This window comes from Lupinus angustifolius, chromosome LG07 (assembly GCF_001865875.1).
Source record: "Lupinus angustifolius cultivar Tanjil chromosome LG07, LupAngTanjil_v1.0, whole genome shotgun sequence".
Taxonomy (NCBI): domain Eukaryota; kingdom Viridiplantae; phylum Streptophyta; class Magnoliopsida; order Fabales; family Fabaceae; genus Lupinus; species Lupinus angustifolius.
The window spans coordinates 10,873,160-10,894,399 of NC_032015.1; the positions used below are offsets into that span (position 1 = coordinate 10,873,160).

Genomic DNA, 21,240 nt, shown 5'->3' on the forward strand with positions numbered 1-21,240 from the left:
GGAGAAAGGCACATGGATGTGGAACATCATCTCATAGATGTCATTAGGATATTTTTTTCCCGCTAATTAAATGTATTTGAATTTTAAATTACAATTTATGAAACTTTCTTCCATTTCCAATTCCATTTTTGTTATTTTTTTAATTTTAAATTACAAATTATGACAATTCCAAAAAAATACAAAAATACCATACTAAAAAATTACAAAAATACATTAATTTAACTAAAATTATAACATGTTAAATTACCATACTAAAATACAAAAATAATCATTTAACTAAAATTACCATATTCAAAATACATTAATTTTATAACTTAACAAAAAAAAAAGTACGTAAAACGAAATAACCCATGCAAACTCGTGTATGGGATCCACGACACTGGAAGTCGTGTACCCCATCCACAATTTCAGTGAGGAGAGAGAATATTAAAGGGAAATCGTGGGTCAGGTCCACGACTTTCCCCTGGAGTCATGCCTGTCATCCACGACTTTGCCAAAGTCGTGGACCCCATCCACGACTTTCAAAAAAGAACCCCAATCCCGTAATTATTTGAAAAGGTACCCCAAAGCTGGGATAGTATAGTCAAACTACACTATCCCGGTAATTTTTCCCATTAAGTTCCACTATCTCTACCCCTTTACTTCCTAACCATTCATTTCTTCTTCCCTATTCCCTATACCCTTTCAATTCTCTTAAATCCCACTTTGCAATACTCCTTCATTTCTTCTTCCTCCCTATCCCATATACCTCTTCAATCCCACTTTTTGTATGCCTTTTCAATCCTCCACTTAAAGTAGTCATATTTACTTTGTTGCTATTATCCAAAACACGAAAGTATGTTTTCTTCATCTTCCCTATTCCTTAAAGGTATGTTTTTTTCCTTATAACTCTCTTTCAAATTTTTGTTTTAACTTTCTCATCCTTGAAATTGATCAGTGTGTTCTCTATTTTCAGGTATGATTTCTCATCATAATAACTTATTTTGAACATTTTGGTGTTATTTTTGGTATGCATATTATTTTGGTGTTACTGATAATTATTTTAATGGATTAAGATTATTTTGGTGTTACTAATAAGATCACATGTTCACTTGAAAAACTAACATTTTTTAGGTATTTTTGCTCCATAAATCTTATTTTCTATTGAGTTGAAAATAACATTTTTGATATGATTTCACGGTGAACTTATTTTTGTTATTTTGACATTATATTTATTAATATGATTTCTCAAGTACTGGAGATGAGTGCAGCTGAGTTGAAGATGAAACATATCTTTATTTTGCTACAACTCAATTGATGGAGATGAAGATAAAATTTATAGTCTTTATTCTATTATCATTTTCACTATTTTTCTATGAGGTAGGTTAATAAAAATATTAATTTTTTCTTATTAAAATAAATAATTTTAAAATTTTAAAATTTAGTAGTTTAAGATATAACTTCTAAAAATGTATTCACGATAACCAAATGAATTATTAAAAATAGATGATTATTATTTTTTATCTTTACCTAAATGGTTTCTAGCCAGAAACTATTTAAAGTCACATGCTTACACTATGTACCAAAAAATTATAACAAAACTATTTTACTCCTTCAATACATTTTTAACTTCATTAAATCACATGGTTACACTATGTACCCAAAAAATATAAAAAATATGTACCTAAAAAATGATATGGTTACACTTCAAATCATTAATATAATCTCTCTTATAATCTTTTTATGTAGGAATTTGAAAATGCAAAAGAAAAGAAGTACTTTTAAAATATGGCCCAAACGAGAGTGAAAATGATATCCCACTTTTGATCCATAGCAAGACAATATTACTACATTATATTTTATTGCACTCTTCTTCTGTATGTATCTATAAATTTCATTTTTCATTTTTCTTTACACCTATTAGTACAGAGAAACCACATTTGGAATAACAAATGTTTAATAAATAAAATACTTAAAAGCTATAACTTTTTTGCTAATATAAAATTTTCTCATTATTATTTGAAATAACATAAACCAACAAGTAAAAATTAAAGTTTGATTTGGTTTTATATTTACCGAAATCATAACATCCTATCAAGTGATATTAGTCCATATTAAAAAAACATCAATCATTATACTCCATGTACCATAATTATGTACTTTATATTGATTGAAAAATATAACCAATTTAATTATCAGTTTGTAATCAATACATCAAATAAAACATTAATAAGTCGAAAAGAGAGGCATATGATTGTGGTACATATAACATATCGATGTATTCCCCATTAGAATTAAAATAAATAAAAAAATGTATGATAGATTCATTGTTTTAAAAAATATAGGTAACTTTGAGCATGATTGAGGGAAGAAAAAGAGAGAAAGAAGACACGATTGAATGATTTTGAACTACTACATGTCAATGATATAAGAAGCAGTAGCAATAATAAGAATAGTCAATGTCATTCTCCATCAATCTCTTTTTTCTCTCTGTTTTCCCATCCACCAATACAATATTATTTTTCTTTTTTTTCTATGTCAATGACATAGTATTGTACCATATTCATATAAATTACTGTACAATATTTCAAACAAATTTTGGATTTACTTTATAAAATTGATCTGATTCACATATTTTAATGTTTTCAATATTTATGTGTGTGATGAGTATGGGCTGGTCATAATAGTATATACAACCTTTCTCATACTCCTATATGTGTATAATAAGTTATATAGATAGGTGATACATTGTTTTACACCATTAATACATGTTCATTAAACAACTGAATAGGATAACATAATAATGCCAACTAAATCTCTAGCATGTAATATCATAAACTATAAGAAATTGAAAGAAAAAAGGAATTAGATCAAAGACCCAAATTTTTTATAGGAACATTTTAATTTAAGAAAAGTTTCTAAACCAAATTGACTCAGCCTTTGGACAGATGGTGACCATTTTCTTCCTTTCACCTTCTTCTTGACCTCCTTAATCTCCATATAATTGCAGTTGGGGTTAGTTAACTCTAACTGTAGTATAATCTTCAATCTATTATTTAGTTTTCTTTTCTGATCTAGTTTACAAGTCACGTTGTTGTCTTGATGACATTTTTGTCTTTTTACCCTTTCATGGAGTACACGCTTTCTAATGTGGAAAATTTGAAGCATTGTGCAAAGTTTTTGAATCAACAACTTCAACTGTTGAGTATTTTGTTTCATGTTAAACTTTTGTATTTAGTTTATCACGAATCTCAAAGCATCATTATTTTATTTTATCTTCTCCATGTTGCATAGACTGGCAACGACCCATAACAATATAGCTAGCTATTTCAACTGCAAAGTATTTGTATTAAAGCTGCCACCTAAGTCTCCATTGAGTATTTGCAATTGTACTTCTCTTATATAGACTCTGCCACCAATTTTTTTACTTCTCTCTGATCTCTTTCTAATATCTTTCTTATTTTTATATGAATGTTCATAGATTGAGCTACCAAATCTCTTATTTTTTATATCAATGTTCACTATTTGTTTCTACATCACTATAACCAATAATTAGAATAGAATTATGTATATTTTCTAATAAATTAGTAATGTTGTTAAGTAATATCCACGATGAAATACATGCAAAAGAGAATACCATTAACATGTCTATTTATAACCTCGTTATGCAAGAGGAAAAAAATACTAAGGATATTAAAGACACTTTTATATGAAAAAGATTACCTCATACATTTGTAGATTCTATTCTAAAATGAAATAAAAAACACAAAGACATGGACTTTAATTAGAGACACTATCGTTCATATGGGTATAAAACTTAAACTTTAACATAATTATTTCCTTTGTACAATGTTTTACCTTATCACATACTAAAACTTTCATATCTTGCATATCTTTACCTTGCAAAGTATTATTTTGTAATACCTAAAGTATCATATCATTTCTAAAAAAGTACACTTTTTTATGTTGAATACGCTTATGTTATTTTGCTTTTTTTATTTTATTTATGTTAATGCTTAGTTTCATATCTTGCATATCTTTTTATTTTATTTTGTGATGTATTACTTCATTTGTACAATTTTATTTATGATGAGTAAGAAGTTAGTGTTTGGTTACGGATCTTAATTATTTGTGTTTAAGTCATGCGTGTTTATATTTTAAAGAAAACATGTTTGAGAGGATTTTTAATGGATATTTCTAGGGCATAATGTATATCAATGTTTTATATACGAAAGCTGTTTTGAGTTTGGAAATAGAAATTATAAAAAGTATGCACATAGTAGAAAATAGATATATCTATCATTATTGCTTCAATGAGATAACATAGGGTCATACTTCTCATGTAATTTTATTATCAACCTAAATATTTAAAAATGTAAGTTAACTCAGTAATTCTTTAAAATTCCATCTCTATAATATTTCTTTGAAGAGTAACTTTTAATTTTATTTCCTTTGGACGTAATCAAACTTAACCGTCCTTTTTTATGCTACTCAAACTCATCTTTCTCTTCTTTCTTCATCTCGAAACTCATCTTTCTTTCTTTTTTCTCTCCAAAAACACAATCATTAGTTAAGTAAATCACAATCATTGTGTTTATCTGTAAATATAAATCAAAATTATGCCTTTTCATTTCACTCAAAACATGAGAGTCTATGCATGTTTTTATTGACATTGTCTAACTTTAAAATCAATTCTTTTAGTTAAAGAATAAGCATAATGGAGGTAGAGCTGTAGATTTTAGATATTGCATCTTAGTTTTTGATTATAACAAATAAATCAGTGTGTTGTACTCTATAATAATAACAGGCAAATCAATACTTTGCTCAATCTCGATAAACTCTAGGCTTGAATTGATTTTAAAGTATTCTACAACATGTTTCATTTTAAATTATATAAACTATATACTTAGCATAAGTATTCTACAACTAGATTCAAGTTTGTTCCATCTTTGGACTATTACACAACCTATTTTGTTACTTAGCCTAATCTAGCGTTATTCATTACACATAAAGTATAACTGTGTCTAATGTAGCATTATATATTTTATATAGCATACATGTTTTATTATTTTGTCTCACCTAGAAAGTATTATTTTGTTGTACTTAAAGTATCATCTCATTTCTAAAAAATTATCCAATTTTATTTATGTTGAATAGATTCATGTTATTTTGATTTAACTTTATTTATGTTGATGTTTAGTTTAATATCCATGATAGATTCGAGTTATTAATAAGTGAAGTATTATTGATAAATTTGGGGGTAGCTCTCATTCTCTCAATATATTAGGAGAGGTGGGACTTGAATGATTTTTAATGTCACAAAAGAAATTAACCATGTGAAATTAAAATAATGATTAATAGAATAAAAAATGTATACATATTAATTTAGATATGTTGAAATAATAAGTTTTAACCATGTGAAATTAAATTAACATTAAACTTCATAAAAAAAACTACATTAGATTGAAATGGCCTGCCATAATGAGATTATGATTTTCTTCTTCCTCTCAATCACTGTTAGATTACTGATCTCAATTATTTGTGTTCAAATCATAAGTACTTATGTTTAAAACAAATTATGGTTGGTCGGATTTTTAATGAATATTTTTATGATGTGACGTGTATCAATGTTTTATATAAAAAAATTGTCATGATATTAAAAGAGCTAAACCAAAATCATTATTAGATATGATAAAGGCTATGTTTGACCCTATGCTAAAAGGAAAAGTGATAAATGAAGAGAAAATGATGTTTTAGTATATTTTTATTGTAAGATTAAATATTTTAAAATGCATGGTTATGTTGCACTATATATTTCTTAGTGACTTTACAAAAAATGAATTCTTCTTATTTGCTAGATGGAACTCCAATAATGTTATTGAGGAATTTAAACAAGTATGAATGATTATGTGGTTTATAAAAAATGGTGAACCAATGTTTTCCAAAATCTGTAATATAGACTCTATAACTTAATTATTTTATATTGTGTTCCAAACTTTTCTTCATAACAATTATTTATTTAATTAATATAACATGTTCAATATCATCTCATTTATTAACAACTCTACATCAACAATAAAATATATAGAAATAATCTCTTATGATGTAACCCTCCGTAATATTTTTTATTAACAAATTATGTTGTTATTCTTTAATCAAGTTCATACAAAATATATTACTGCGAATGCACGTATACTCTAAAATAATAAACAATGTAAAACACAAAATGAATAAAATAATGTGAATAAATGTTATTATAATAAATAACATAAATAGGAAATTAATGCATATTAAATGTAACGTTAAAGGTGCTGGATTGTTATTATTATAGATAAATTATAAAAACAAATATATGTTATATGTTGTCTTGCACCAATAATAATGGTACAAAAATAATAATAATAATAAAACTAATTTATATATCATATTTTCATTTGGTGTGACACATCATATTAGACAAATTTGAGACAACAAATTATGTTGAAATTAGAGATCACTACCAAAGAAGGATAGAATATATATAGATGGCTATAAAAGGCAGCAATACAAATTGTATGAATGAAATATATTACAGAACATATTTTTCTCTTGGTGATATATGTATTTCTGATATATATCAACACTTACACTGATTTCTCTTTCACCTTCAACCATTTTAATTAGCAGGGTTTACCAAATCAGCTAGACAAGCTAAGCAAAGATTAAAAACATTAGGAATTGAGAGATATAGAAATGTCCAAAGCATTGAAAATATACTTTCTCCCATTCTTCGCAGGGGGGCATGTGATCCCTATGGTTAACTTGGCTAGATTGATGGCTTCAAAAGGGCATCAAGTGACCATAATTACTACACCTTCCAATGCTAAAATCTTTGATAAAACCATTGATGACGAAGATACATGCTTCCATGTTCACATCATCAAATTCCCATCCAACCAAGTTGGTCTCCCTGTTGGGGTTGAGAACTTGCTTGAGGCATATGACGACCAAACTGTTCGGCAGGTAAGGGAAATATCCATGTCTTATACAAGGTTTTGAATTATGATATAGAATATCAAGCTTTGAACCTATATCATGTTAAAAATGGTTTTGTTATATCAATTTTTATAACTTTCTTATCAGAACAAGAAAATGAGGGAAATAATAGGAGATGAATTTTTTGATCATCTTTTATTTTATTTTCTCAAAAAAGAAAGTTGTAAAAGCATCACATAAAATGTTATTTTGGTCCATCAAAAATTGGATGACCACTAACATAGTTCATCAAAGGTTTCTACCTCTAACTCATTCTCTAGAAACATCAAATTGGACATGTTGGTACACAAGATTAATATTACATTCTAGATGCATGTCATGTTTGTATGCTAGACAAACTTGCCCATTTGATTTTCTGGGTGATTCAATTGGGACGAAAATCTTTATTATGAAACTAAATTGGTGGTCATCCAAAAAAATTACTCTTTACTCAATTTAAGAGGTTAATAACATTATTGATATATATAATCTTTTTGGAAATGACTCTTATTATGAGAAATGAGAACAATTAGTTTGTATTATTACGTCATATTTATTTGAATGGTCAGATTAAAGTTGAACGCACATAACTTTTTAAGTAATCACATGGTCGTTAATTAACTTTTAGTCGTAAACATTGATTCAAATTACGGACTGCATTACAATGCAATTGTGATGTAACACCGAATCACAATGACGTATTCACATCCGGTCACAACACAACCACATATGACCTTATTTGGGTTATATCAGATTGCATCGGCCCACATTGAACCATGTCGGGCCGCATTAGTCCACATTGGATTCAAAATTATAGTTTTAATTACAAAATAATTTATACTGCAACCACCACAATCCACATCACAACGACTGTAATCGCAATAATCACAATCGTGGCCACAATCTCAACTGCAATTTAAAACAATGATCCTAAACATTTCATATATGATTGCTTGTATGATCAAATTTATAATTCTCATATTATATATAAGAATTATTATCACTCGAATTACTTTATACTTTTCTGTTGCTATGCCTGACAAAGACAGTTAGAGAAATTTTATGTCTATGTTTATCTCACTTGTAGTTTTTTAGATTTTCTTTATTTACAATAGATTACCAATTAAATGTTTACCAAAATTTTGTATATATTTGGTCGATCCTTACATGGTTACTGCATATGATTAGGTACTCATGGCTGCTAATCTTATCCAACCAGAAATCGAGGCTTTCATGAAGTTGAACCCACCAGATATTTTCATTCCTGATATGGTATTCACATGGAGTGAAGCCACAACCAAAACCCTAGGAATCCCTAGGCTTATTTTCAACCCTATCTCCATATTTTATTTTTGTATGATCAAGGCTAATAAGAGCATAGATGACCCAAAAGAAGAGGCTCTACTCTTACTCAATGATACCAAACTTGACCCTAGCTATGTTAGATTCTATGAATCTGTAGTGAATAGTGCAAATAACTGTGATGGTGTTATTGTAAATACTTTCCTTGAACTTGAGGTAGAGTATACCCAACTTTATGAGAAGCTAATAGGGTATAAGGCATGGCTAATTGGCCCTACATCACTTATGGTACAAAAGACAATAGGAACATGCATGAACAATGATGAGCATGAATGCTTCAGTTTTCTCAGCTCCAAGGAACAAAACTCAGTTCTTTACATTTCCTTTGGTAGCATGTCTCTTTTGTCAGATGAACAACTTTTCGAGATAGCAAGAGGGATCGAAGCTTCTGGGCACCAATTCTTATGGGTAGTGCATATAAAAAACAAGAGAAGAGATGATAATACAAAAGAGCAAGAAGAAGAAGAAGAATTGAAGTGGTTGCCAAAAGGTTTTGAAGAAAAAACGATGAAAGAGAAAAGAGGATTGATCATAAAAGGATGGGCACCACAAGTTTCAATCTTGAATCATTCCTCCATTGGTGGATTTCTAACTCAGTGTGGATGGAATGCGGCGTTGGAAACCATCGGAGCTGGTGTTCCAGTGATCACGATGCCGATATTCTCCGATCATTATTTTAATGAGAAATTCATAACTGAGGTGCAAGGTTTTGGAGTAGAGGTGGAGGAAGGAGGGGAATGGAGTTTAACACCATATGATCCAAACAAGAAAGTGGTGAGTAGGGAAAGTATAGAAAAAGCTGTGAAAAGGTTAATGGATGGAGGGGAAGAACGCATGAAAATCAGAAGCCAAGCCAAAGAGTTGCAGGAAAAAGCTTGGAAAGCTGTTGAAGAAGGTGGATCTTCCCAGAATACTCTAACAATCCTCATTAACCACCTTCACCCCCTAATCCTTCTTACAAGTGAGACTCCTCTTTGCTGACCCTTAAAAAACCATGCAAAAAACAGATATAAAGACATTTATATCTTTATATATATCGATATTTTTTTCCTTAAAATTAAGAATTAAATGAGGTTGTCCTCTCCAGTATTTCAAGAATTGTCTCATGTATGGAGTGATAAGTTCTTATTTTTTGCTTTATTTTTAAGGTTAAAATGTCTATATATGATAAATAAAATGATATTAAGTGTCATCTTATCTTATTATAAATAAAAGGATAAAAATGTCATATTATTTTTAATTATTTTGCACTTGTTTTTATTTTTGTAGCATTTGCCTCTTGTTCCTTATTCCATTTAACATGCCTTTTGCCACCAATCATTCATTAGACATATTTTGTTAAATTATTTTTTCTTATTGATAATATAAATTATTTTTCTTATTCATAATAAAAATTATGACATGAAATAATGAATATAGAAGATTTTTGTTCTTGTCGTATAAATACTTTTATAAAGTAAGCTTGTTTGAGTGAGAAATTTAGTTTATAAGAATCTTTTAAAACCAATAAAAAGAAACAAAAAATAACATGTTTGAGTTTGATGAATTAATTTATAATCTTATAATTTATATTCAAAACCTATAACATAAACAATATCAAACACATGCTGAGTGGTTGAATTTATTTTATATATTTTGTGGTTTGATTGTGTTTTCAAGAAATTCTAATTAAAAAATCTATTTATTGTTAAATTTCTAAAATTCAGTAGTTGGTATGCTTAACAAGACAATGATAAGGTTGAAAGTTATAAAGTGGTGTGAAGATGAAAGTGAATGTTTAAAGAATGAAGTGTATAAAGTTCTGAATTTGAGTTTTATCTATAACAAATTTAAATAAAATAAAAAATGAGTTATAAGATGATTTAATGATTAGGATAAATGATTAAAATGAAGAAGGTTAAAGTTTTGAGTCTTACCCACAACAAATACTAACATATCAATAATTGTTAACTAATAAAAGAAAATGATATAAAAAGCTATTATTGTGTTTGGAAAAATTATAAAAGTGAAAATAGTATTAGATAATTTTTTAACCCACACGAATAGTAGATAATATCCTAGTGTATAGTTATTGAAACTCACTATAAAAATAGCTCATGAACTCACTATAAAATAGCTCATGATAGAATATATGTTCATCTTGTGCCAAGCCAAAACACTTCAAAGGCACTAAACCTTTTTCCAGGTTCTAAAAATGCAATTTTCCCTTTAAGCTGTCTTTTATTATTATATTTTTCAATACTTCGTTTCAACAATCTTCTTTTTTCAACGCTTAATTTATAGTTTTATTTTTATATCATTATTTTGAAACTCATACTCTATCCTTTCCTTCATTCACTTCACCATAACATGCAGATGCCCATTTCAACATTTCTTTATATACTAGATATCATTGAAGTAAATAACTAGCAATAGCCAGCAATTATACGTAATTCATTCATTAGTCTAATTGTGTAAGACACTGCTAGATATCCAAAAAGACTAAACAGTTATACACCTCGAAAAAGATTAGTTATTTACCCAAAAAGCTAAGAGAATACCATTGGTATTGGTAGTAACAAAATAAATTATACATAATTCTCAAAACAATATTTATTGTGAGTTACATAAGGTCCCTCCTTGACTTTAGGATAAGCATAAAAATGTTCAAAAAACTATATTATACTGATAGGGATTATATTACAGGCTCCCTTGTTTATGCTTCTTCCAAACAAATTCATGTGGCATGTCTCCTCTTTTACCCATTTCAATAGAATTAGATTAGAAAAAGATGTCTGATTTAAACAAACTCAATCTTAGTATATAGTTTTGAGTTTATAGGAATTAACTTTCTTGTCCAGTTATCCTATTCATCTTTTGCTTCAACACACATTCCTCTTCAAAACTGAGCAGTATATAATGTTGAATCTTCTGTGATGGATTATGTGAATTGACCATATGGATCCATCTGAGTTGGTATTTATTGCAAAGCATTGAATAAAAACCTGCCAAGAAAAGCAGAGTTTAACACTTCTTGAGAACTTAATGCATTCACATTCTATTTCTGTAAATAAGTGATTTCTGCAATTCAATGTTTTCATTGATTAAACATAAGACAAAAAAGAGATTTCCTGTGACATTTAATCACAAGTCACTCAAAGATAAGCAAATGGCAATATTAGCACCAAATTTTGTGTATCTTATGCATTTCTGTAAGGCCTAACAGGAAATAATAATATTTTTTATTTAGTTACAGATGCCACATTATATTATTTTAGACTATGTTTGATAAATTAACCCACATTTCATTCAGATTATGACAATTATTGTTAAAAGCAACTTCAACTTCAGGAAACAGAAACATAAGTAGTATGTTTAAAGGAATTTCAAGTTTGATACAAGGCTAGTTTTGCATGTACAGGCAAACCTATTTATATCTGCATGTTTATGCATTTGATTTAAGTGTAGATTAGGGAAAAGAGACAAAGGAAAAACAAGTATTGTAGATTACCCACATTATAATTAGCAAGTGCCATTCTCTGTTGCATTTGCATGTTCTTGTTTGCTGAAAGAAAATGAATTGTCCAACCATCCTTGAATCTTTGCTTGTTCAACATAGTATGTAAACTGGTTTTCAGCATCAGGAACATCCAAAGCCAAGTCTTCAAGAGATTCTGCAACCCTTCCAAAACCTTTCCCCATTTGGTTCATAGTTATTAGTCCTGATTCAAAACACTCCTTGAGCAGACCCCACAATCTCTCATTCTTCTTTTCCATGATTGCAACCAAAGCTTTCTTAACGACCTCGTGGTGGAAAAATGGCATCCCTAACTCTTTCATGCAGCGGCAAGCCTCCCGTATTTCACCTCCAGACTCATACTCCTCCAACAGCTTTCCGATCTTGTCCTTGACATCCTCAACTGCCCAACCAGGTCTGCTGCTTCCTCCGCCACCCCAACACCTCAAGATTCGCTCGCCCGAAAGTCTAGCCTTTAGAGTTGATTTAGCCATTTGAATCACTTTGCTTCCAATTGAGTCTAGCCCCAAACATTGAGTTCCAATCTCCTCTAGATGCTGTGGTGCCACGACTTCATCCACTACTGATCTAGCTAGAAACATAGCAAGATCCTCAACAACAACAGGATTATCAAGAGCAGTGTCATCTGCAGACTCTATCAACATCTCAAAACCACTTACAACATCATCAGCTGGGAAACACAATGACGAAAGCAACACCGAAGCCATTTCTTTCTCCCTATTCTTCCTGTCCATTGCCAGTGTTATCAGTTTCTTGACAAAGATTGCATTGAGTTCGCCACAATTGCTGCTATTCTCCTGCTCTAGACAATTATTTACCTCCGATATATCACCGGATAAGAAGTACTCTTGAATAATAGACTGAGTCTTCATCTTGAAATTTTTGGCTCTACTATCTTCTATTGAGTTCTTTTCTGGCTCCACTGAAAGTGATTTCAAGGATGACACACACAACCAGCCCTCAGATGCTGCTTTCGATATTAACTGCTGAAGTATTCCACGAGCATTTGGTATGTCAAGTGATAAGTCATCAACAGTATCAATCAACCGACCAAACCCTTTAGACATCTGGGTAGAGTTGATGAAGCCTTCCTCAGCAGCCTCCTTCAACAAGTCTAGTAGTGGACCTTCTGCTTGACGCCTCTCCATCGCCATTATAAGAGCCCGTTTCACTATCTCATGATGGAAAAAAGGTACATTCAAATCTTTGATGCATCTAAAAACTTCTTTCTTATCACAACTCACTACATACTCTATCAAAAAATTGTTTATCCTACCCTTCACATCATCAACTGTCATATTCTTACTACCTCCCCAGCGCCGCTCTATGATTTCCACATGCAAAGGTGCTGATAGATAGCTTTTCTCAGCTTTTTTCAATACCTCAACCCCTTTTGAATCTTTCGGTAAGGAAATCATCTTTTTCTTCAAAAATACAGGGGGAAGTATGTCATCAACCACAGCTCTGGCTAAGAAAAGTGCTAGTACATCAACTGTGTCTGGTATATCTACAATCAAATCATCAGCCGATTCAACTAGTTTACTGAATCCTTTGTAAACTTGTGAAGGTTCAAATGTGTCAGCATATAATGCAGATATCAGAATAGCAGCCATTTCTTTTTCTTTGTCATGTCTGTCCATTGACATAGAGACAAGCTTTTTGACAAAATAGTATCCATATTGCTGTTTTCCAAGTTCTTTAAGTTCATTTATCGTTGCAACAACATCATCAGTGGTGAAGTACTCCTCCACTATTATTGTAGCTTTTTTCTTGTAATCATCCAGATCTGTATTCTTTTTCTTTTCATTTGAGTTGTCATATTCCTGAAAAACCATATAGTTGTAGGTCTTACATAAAAATACACCTATAGATAAGATAAAAATGGTAAAGGTGTTCCTTAGTGAGGAGATAATGAATTCAAATCCGGGAGACAACCTCCCCACTTGCAAGGGTAAGGCTGTGTACATATACCTTCCTCAGACCCTACTAAATGGAAGTCTCGTGCACTTGACCGCCATTTTTTATAATATATGCTGCCATTGTAAAATAAATCTTAACTCCTTACCTCAGTGCTGTCATAGTTTGGATCATTGGGGTCAAGAGAGTTCATGTCATCTATGTCAAGCAACCCACCCCATGTACCTTTCCCACCAGAACCACCTACACAATAAGAGTTGGAACACCAAATAAAATTGCTACTCCTTGAAATTTACAGAACAAAAAAATATTTATTACATAATTTGATGACTATAAAACACTAAATCAGAATAACTTTATGTAATAATGTCAGATTAGACCATTCCATTCATTGATTGCATACTCCCTTAAAGAAAAGCAGAACATTACTAACTCATATTCAAACATTTTATAAATAGGTTTCAAGGATTTACAAAAATCTGGATTTCCTCCTAAAACTAATAATGAAAAAGTGGAAACTTGTAATGGAAACTTCAATAAGTGAGAACTTCACCTTTCTTTGGACGTCCATCTATTGGAGAATGTGATTGCTTATAATGCTTAGGACTTAGAGTGCTTCCCTTTCCTTGCACATTTGGGGACCTTGGAGATTTAGGAGACCTTGGAGACTTAGGAGACCTTGGAGATTTAATGGATCTCGGCGACTTAATAGAAAGTTTCAACGGAGAAACAGATGATGTATCTGCATTTCCTGTTGCAGATCGATGAAGCTCACGATGCTCTTTTGACGCATAACCTTCACCAGAGTCCATTATGCTTATCTTAAAACTTCACCACTGTTCACCAATAGAAGTTATATATACTCAGAACAGAATGCAAGCATCAGAATAATGGATAAATCATAAAGTTCAGCAAATGCAAAAATAGAGGATACTTCAATCTCTAATCTGCTTCTTGAGTCAATCTTCTTTGTGCTTTGTGCTATTGTAAAGACTATCATTCATTTTGCTTCTCTTCATACCAATTGCAGGCATAAATTTGTATGTAAACCAATGATGCAAGTTAATCAGAATGCTCAAAATTATTATACCATTATTAATCATCAATGCTTTTAATAGAATGAATTATGGTAGCAACCCAATAAACCAATCTTGTTCAAGAAGAAAACTTTCTATGCTTTCAGAGAAGAATCAATCTATTACAAGAAAAGTATACCCAACTGTAACAAAACAAATCCTATACAGTTCCAATTGTCCACATACAAGAGAATGAGATTTTATACGTACACATGCAATACATATGTAATGAATGATGTTCTAATATTCAGATACATGAAGCATATTAGATAGACTAACTTTCACATTGAATTTAGAGAAAAATCATATAAGAATACCTTCAGTTATTGCTTCAATGAGATGAAGCTTGTAAGAGCAGCATGATCATGTATTGTGTTAAGACTATATCTCTTATGTTAAGCAGCATGAATGTTGGAGTTAGTAATAGTTATTTTTGTTTGGTAGTAATGCAGAAGAGAATAGAACAGTGTTTAAAGTTAGTTGCTAAGTTTTAGGATCAGAAATTATTGCGGATCTTGAATAAGTTTGTCACATCTAGGATGCTACATTTTCACATTTTTTGCCTATAGAAACGGGGAGGGAAAAAAGGAGGAGACCGAGTAAATGAATGTTAACATTTTTAATATAAGTGTAAATACGAGTGTTATTAACACCATCGAGTCATTAAACTAGTATGGATATTGGTATAATAGCGGTTCAACCGGTGGTTCACTAATTAAATTGCATATCGGCAAAATTAGACATATATATATATATATATATAATATATTAATATTAATGTTGAAAAATTAATAAAAAATTAATATTTTGTTATTTTCACTAAAAATTAATTTTAAATAAAAACCAGCCGGTATGACCGGTACAGTTCAATTGAAAACCGGACGGTATAACCAATTTTAGTTGATTTTGACTAGTAGGATTGTATGACTGGTATAATTATTATACCGTACCGGTATTGAGACCGATTTATCGGTTTATTTTTTACATTATTTTAGCACATATACAGAATTAATAAAATGAGATGCAGTTTGCGCAAGGACTCATCGATGCTCAAATAAAATGATGTATTTTCACCCAGTTAAATAATAAAATAAAACGGTGCACAGATTTATTTGAAGGGTCAAATTATGATAATTAAAATATGAGACATGATACATTGTTATAATATTAGCATAGATTGGGAAGATGTATAATTTCGCTTAACATAATAGAAAATTAGTTTTCCTTGATATTTTTGTTATGAGAAATGTAATGTAATAATAAAGTAAACTTTAAGGGGATAAGTAATTTCAAGGGGTTAATGTAATGATATTAAAAGTCTCAAGTAAAGTTGATATAATTTGTTAAATAAAAGAGATGTTGCTAAGGTGTGTTAGTAATTCCAGACTTAGCCATGAAACTGATGAATTGAAATGAACAAAACTAAAAAAAGAATATGATTAGGTTCAATTAACTTTTTCTAAAATTGTTTGTAATCGGTTAAACTCATGGTTTTATAGAATGTAGAGTCATGAGAACCTAACCACGAAACCAATGAATAATTATAAGAGTATTGGCATTATGCAAAAGTTAGATGAAGATATTTTCTTAACCGGAAGATTGTTGTGTATATTTTCTAAAGAGCAATATATTTCTTAAGGTAGAGATTGTAGTGTAGATTCCCTATGGAAATAAATACCTATCTATTTTAATCAATGTGGAGATTGGTGAGACTGTTTGAAATATATTATTATAAGGAGACTCATATTGTCTAATATTAAAATGGAAGAGAGACCAAAACTATATATTAAGATCAATTTCTTTGTTATATTGGGGGTCTCATATGACGTACAAGGGGTCTTTGGATCTCTGGTTTTTCAGGATATGTGGGGTTATCTACAAGTATGCATGGTGAGCTTAAAGCTATCATCCATGGTCTTACTCATGCTTAAAACTCTGGATTCCAGAACGTCATTTGTCATTCTGATTCTCTTGAATCTATTTCTCTCATCAAAAGTAGTGTTCCTCATTTTCATATGTATGTCACTTTAACTTCTACTATAAAAGAACTCTTGAACAGAGATAGGACTATCCTTTTGGAACATACGGGTCATAAAACCAACTTTTGTGTGGACTTTTTGGCTAAGCTTGATACTCAGGAAGACATCAGTTGGAATGTATGGGAGCAACCTCCAAATGAGTTATCTTCTCTTCTTTCCAAAGACCGGAATGATCACTCCTATGTAAGGAAGGATGTAATCTTTCTTTTCTTTTTCTTTTTGTCGGGCGTTGGGCTCGGGCCCATGGTAATGAGTTAAGGTTTAGGATATATATGTATCATGTAAATACTAATTGTTATGAATGAACTTGACTTCGATTGATTTTGGTTATAATTTTAATTGTAATTAAGTTTAAAATGAAATATTTCATATTTGGATGTTTTGAATTTTGGAAGGAAATGAATGAAAATGGAAGGCTTAAGATATGAGAGTTATAAAATACACTTGTGAAATGGCTGGCTTTGAAGCGTTCTCTTCCCTTCCAAAACTCAACTTGCAAACTAACCTGACCAGAAAGGTAAAATTTTCAATGAAACATAAAGGCTGCATTTTCTTACTTCCAACTTCATTCGAGAGGCTCCAAATGATTATATGAAATTGTCAGACATGTCAGTATGAGGTCTAAACCATATATTTATATCCTCAAACAGGATTCTAGATGCCAAATGTGAAGGAAGGAAGAAAGACATTGATTCACCCATGCAATTATGTATAGATCCAACAAAATTGGATAAAATATCATCATATCTTATTCTTCACAATTTATAAACATAGAACTAATTAATTTTTTGGGAAAGGAGAACAAGTAATCCTTGTGGACCAACCAATATTTCATTAAGAAAACTGATCAATCCAAACCAGACCACAGGAGAAACATCCACACCAGCAAGGGGAGGAATCACTTTTCTTGTAGGACTGAGAAGTGGCTCTGTGGGAGCATAAGCTATTACATATGGAAACTTTCCCACAGGGAGTTTTGGGTACCAGGACATGACTATTCTCAAGATAAAAAGAAAACCAAAAGCTGAGAGAAATGGTCCTAGAAATCCAATAGCTAACTTGGCAGTAGCAGGATCCAGATCAGCAAGAACCAACCCGGAGAAGAAATCTGTGGAAGGGCATAATGTTCCTGGTATGCTTAGTTTGAGAGTGTTCAAGGCTACATCTGAATCAAGACAATTCTGTGTGGTAGCTGCATGCAGTATTTCTGTGTGACATGAGCAGCATTGCGTGGCTCCCCAAGTACTGGAATTCGCCTTTCGTTTGGTAGGATATTTTGAACTTTGCTGCAACAATTGAAATGTGAAAGTATGTTGAGAAAAATAACAGGACAATTTTGAAGTGCAGAGGATAAACTCTGTATGGTTTTCAAAAGGTCAGCAAAGTGATTTAGCTTACTGGAAAATGTAATGGCTACCGGAATTTTTTTTGGACAAAGATAGACACAATAAACACAAGAATAAAACTTTTGCATATCCAAGAGAAACAGTGTGGAGCTAGTAACTTTGCTTTAATAGGAGCATCATTACTCAATATATCAATATTTTAATGTAAACATGAGAGCCAATTCAAGCTGAGTTCAAGAACACAAGATAAATGAATCACAATTTGAATTTCATGGGCTATCAAAAGCATCTCAAGAAGGGGAGCACATCTACTGACCCATAATCAGTATCACCTTATGTGACATAAGCTATAGATGGTAAGAAAAATACTTAAAAAATAAATATATATTTTTCAACCAATCACAAGGTCATGGCACATGGAGTGACACTAAGTAATTCACTTTTCCCTAAAATCTGAATATTAACAAAAAAAATTAAACTTGAGCTGCAGAAAGAGGTTATCCCCAAGTTAAAAAAACAGTGAATACCAGAGAACATAAATCCTGTTCATCTTTTTTTCAATTTTCATTTCATCAATGCTTTCCCTCCCAGAATGAATTTTTTTACAAACTCCAAATCGGACTGGCAAAGCATATATGATTTTCGGTAAAATTGCAAGAAATAAATGAAGAAAGTTTACTGCTTTTTCAGGAGAGGCTCTAGAACGCCCAACACAGTTTTCATGATTATGTTTAGAATTGGATTTTTCACTCCCTATATCACGGCTTTGGGATGCATCCGGTCATCATGTAATAGGTGGAAGCCACGTCTCCCTGAAACATTTTGAAAACCTTCATGCTACTGAGAGAGAAAGCCACCAATTAGCAAAGCTAATATGCCGTAGCTTACCAACAATCACAGTTTCACATTGTCTTATATTCTGAAGCAACATTTCTTTAATTCTCATGATTTCTTGTTAAAAGGTAGAGGTAGACCAACACAATTTTATTTTATTTTGGGGGTGGAGTGTACACAAAAAACAATTTTGTTGCTCCCTCTACCATCATATATGAAGCTATTCATACCAAGCAAGGCACATAATGAACAACACAAGTTGTTTTTATTCTCTTTAATCTAAAATTAAAAATACATACACCATAAAAAGCAAGGCATTAACAATTTACAAATGCTTACATAAAAAAATTTCAGCTTTCAAACTCTAAATTCTCCCTTCACCTTTTTTCATCATTACACGTTCCAAAGTCTAGATAAAATCTAGCATGAATATCAATTGAAAGAAAAAACTCAAATGGGTTACCAAATTCAGATGCTGGAAGCATTCTAATGAGAGAAAAAGTTCAGATATTTGCAACTGGGCATTAAAGAAACTGCATGTAAATGAAAACACAAGGGCAAAAAAGGGAATAAACAGTTAAAATGAAGCTCAGTAGTTATTACTAACCGAGAATCCAAAATTCCTTGGCTTGAGAATTGAAGGTTGCAATCCTGCAAAATTGGAAAGTAAAATAAAAGAAGGGTAAAGTGAAGTGAAAAGAAAAGAAGATTCAGAATTGGAATAGAAGAAGCTAGAAAAAATACCAGTGACATAAAGAGAGTTGAGAAGATAAGATTGCGTAGCCATTGTTATTTGGTGAGGAACTGGGAATGCTCCTGGTCACTTAATAATAATAAGGGTATATTAATAATTTAACATAGGAGGATTTGGGGTTTCATATTTTATAGGATTTTTGTCCTATCTTTAGTAAATTGTCTAAAATAATTTTTGCTATAGGTAAATATTTTTCTAAGGAAACTTACTTTTCTTTAAAAATGGGTTGAATCCATTCACTCATATTTAATGATGGAGGAATGTTTAGATAAAATGGTTAAAGGAATTAAGTTTCTAAAAATTAGAAGGAACCATAGGTATATACGAATCACAATTAAGTTATAACATCAACATGTGAGAATGATTCCAAACCGTCCTCCAAGAATCAACTGCTATCCAATTATCTCGAAGTAAAACATGTAGTTCTTGATTGTCCATGCATGTACTTATTTATGTGAAGCTTAGTATAAATTTCAAGGCATTTAAGAACATTACTAATGAATTTCAAATGCTTATATGGATCTCTATTTTGAGGATGATATTATTTTGTATGTGAGTAAATAGTGAGAAGACATACAAGCATTTGTGGCTGGTGTTGAGTCTGATGAACTTTTTCTAGACATGTTTGTACACTCAATACCATAATATAGTATGAAGGAAAGAGTAATTAATGATGGAATCATGCTGCAAAAGTTTGTACATAGAACAATATTACAAGCTCGAGGCTATCATATATTCAATTTTTTTTTATCAAGTCCATGTGTGAATGATAGTTAAACACATGATTTGTTTGTTCCTTTTATAAATAACAATATAATTCCATGTGAAATTCTTATTATCATTCACAATAAAATATTTTACTTATAAATGTGATCCAGGTATGTGATGGTGAATTAGAATGATGATATGTATTTGTCATGACTCTCTTTATTGGGATATTTAGTTCGAGAATAAGGTTTTGGAGGGGAAGGGATGACTTTGGAAAATCTTCTCCTTGTTTGGGGGGAAAAAAATATTGGAATTAGAGATTTGGTCTTATTTTGGGTTGATTTTTGCTTACTTTTTACTTATTCCCCATTGCTCTTATATTCAATTTGGTTTTACCTACATATCCCATATTTATCCTACCTTGTCCTTGACCCCATTACAACCTTGAAAAGTCTTTTTGATCTTTATATGCATGTGCTTATGATGTTGATATTAGAGGCTTGTCAAGCCTATGGTTGTGTTTGTTTTCATGAAGTGCTTTGAGTATAAACACTAGTAACCTAAGACACATGAGTGTAAACACTTTAGAGAGTATATCTTGTGAGATTCTATCATTGTTGCGACTCGCCTCTTGGTTTGATTGGTTTCGTGGCATACTTGAATTCAATGGATGATATTCATGGATATTTTGATT

The 21,240-nt window shown here is 30.9% G+C and overlaps 3 protein-coding genes across 6 annotated transcripts; 1 reads left to right on the plus strand and 2 right to left on the minus strand.

The window, feature by feature from the left end:
• On the plus strand, nucleotides 6,565-9,448 carry LOC109353067 (UDP-glucose flavonoid 3-O-glucosyltransferase 7-like). The gene is made up of 2 exons (XM_019595252.1): nucleotides 6,565-6,981; nucleotides 8,182-9,448. The coding sequence occupies exons 1-2, from the start codon at nucleotides 6,712-6,714 to the stop codon at nucleotides 9,334-9,336; spliced, it is 1,425 nt and encodes a 474-aa protein (XP_019450797.1). The 5' UTR covers nucleotides 6,565-6,711; the 3' UTR covers nucleotides 9,337-9,448.
• On the minus strand, nucleotides 11,131-15,246 carry LOC109352315 (programmed cell death protein 4-like). Of its 4 annotated transcripts, none has more exons than XM_019594243.1 (5): nucleotides 15,183-15,246; nucleotides 14,343-14,625; nucleotides 13,938-14,032; nucleotides 11,848-13,695; nucleotides 11,131-11,338 (listed from the first exon to the last, which is right to left on the minus strand). In XM_019594243.1, the coding sequence occupies exons 2-4, from the start codon at nucleotides 14,599-14,601 to the stop codon at nucleotides 11,857-11,859; spliced, it is 2,193 nt and encodes a 730-aa protein (XP_019449788.1). In that variant the 5' UTR covers nucleotides 14,602-14,625; nucleotides 15,183-15,246; the 3' UTR covers nucleotides 11,131-11,338; nucleotides 11,848-11,856. The 4 variants fall into 4 exon arrangements, with proteins under 4 accessions (XP_019449788.1, XP_019449787.1, XP_019449786.1 ...); XM_019594242.1 differs by having other exon boundaries at nucleotides 11,131-11,398; nucleotides 11,846-13,695; XM_019594241.1 differs by having other exon boundaries at nucleotides 11,844-13,695.
• On the minus strand, nucleotides 17,483-19,938 carry LOC109352317 (protein COFACTOR ASSEMBLY OF COMPLEX C SUBUNIT B CCB3, chloroplastic). The gene is made up of 4 exons (XM_019594244.1): nucleotides 19,829-19,938; nucleotides 19,692-19,735; nucleotides 17,635-18,190; nucleotides 17,483-17,601 (listed from the first exon to the last, which is right to left on the minus strand). The coding sequence occupies exons 1-3, from the start codon at nucleotides 19,869-19,871 to the stop codon at nucleotides 17,681-17,683; spliced, it is 597 nt and encodes a 198-aa protein (XP_019449789.1). The 5' UTR covers nucleotides 19,872-19,938; the 3' UTR covers nucleotides 17,483-17,601; nucleotides 17,635-17,680.

What these genes read in the sequence shown, in the direction of transcription:
- LOC109353067 (XM_019595252.1), top strand. Translation starts at nt 6,712, where the DNA reads ATGTCCAAAGCATTGAAAATATACTTTCTCCCATTCTTCGCAGGGGGG. An exon ending in ACGACCAAACTGTTCGGCAG is followed by an intron (nt 6,982 to 8,181) that starts GTAAGGGAAATA and finishes GCATATGATTAG; the next exon opens with GTACTCATGGCTGCTAATCT.
- LOC109352317 (XM_019594244.1), bottom strand. Translation starts at nt 19,871, where the DNA reads ATGGCTACGCAATCTTATCTTCTCAACTCTCTTTATGTCACTG. An exon ending in CAACTCTCTTTATGTCACTG is followed by an intron (nt 19,736 to 19,828) that starts GTATTTTTTCTA and finishes CCAATTTTGCAG; the next exon opens with GATTGCAACCTTCAATTCTC. An exon ending in CAAGGAATTTTGGATTCTCG is followed by an intron (nt 18,191 to 19,691) that starts GTTAGTAATAAC and finishes CAATTGTTGCAG; the next exon opens with CAAAGTTCAAAATATCCTAC.
- LOC109352315 (XM_019594243.1), bottom strand. Translation starts at nt 14,601, where the DNA reads ATGGACTCTGGTGAAGGTTATGCGTCAAAAGAGCATCGTGAGCTTCAT. An exon ending in AGATGGACGTCCAAAGAAAG is followed by an intron (nt 14,033 to 14,342) that starts GTGAAGTTCTCA and finishes CTTATTGTGTAG; the next exon opens with GTGGTTCTGGTGGGAAAGGT. An exon ending in CAAACTATGACAGCACTGAG is followed by an intron (nt 13,696 to 13,937) that starts GTAAGGAGTTAA and finishes ATGGTTTTTCAG; the next exon opens with GAATATGACAACTCAAATGA.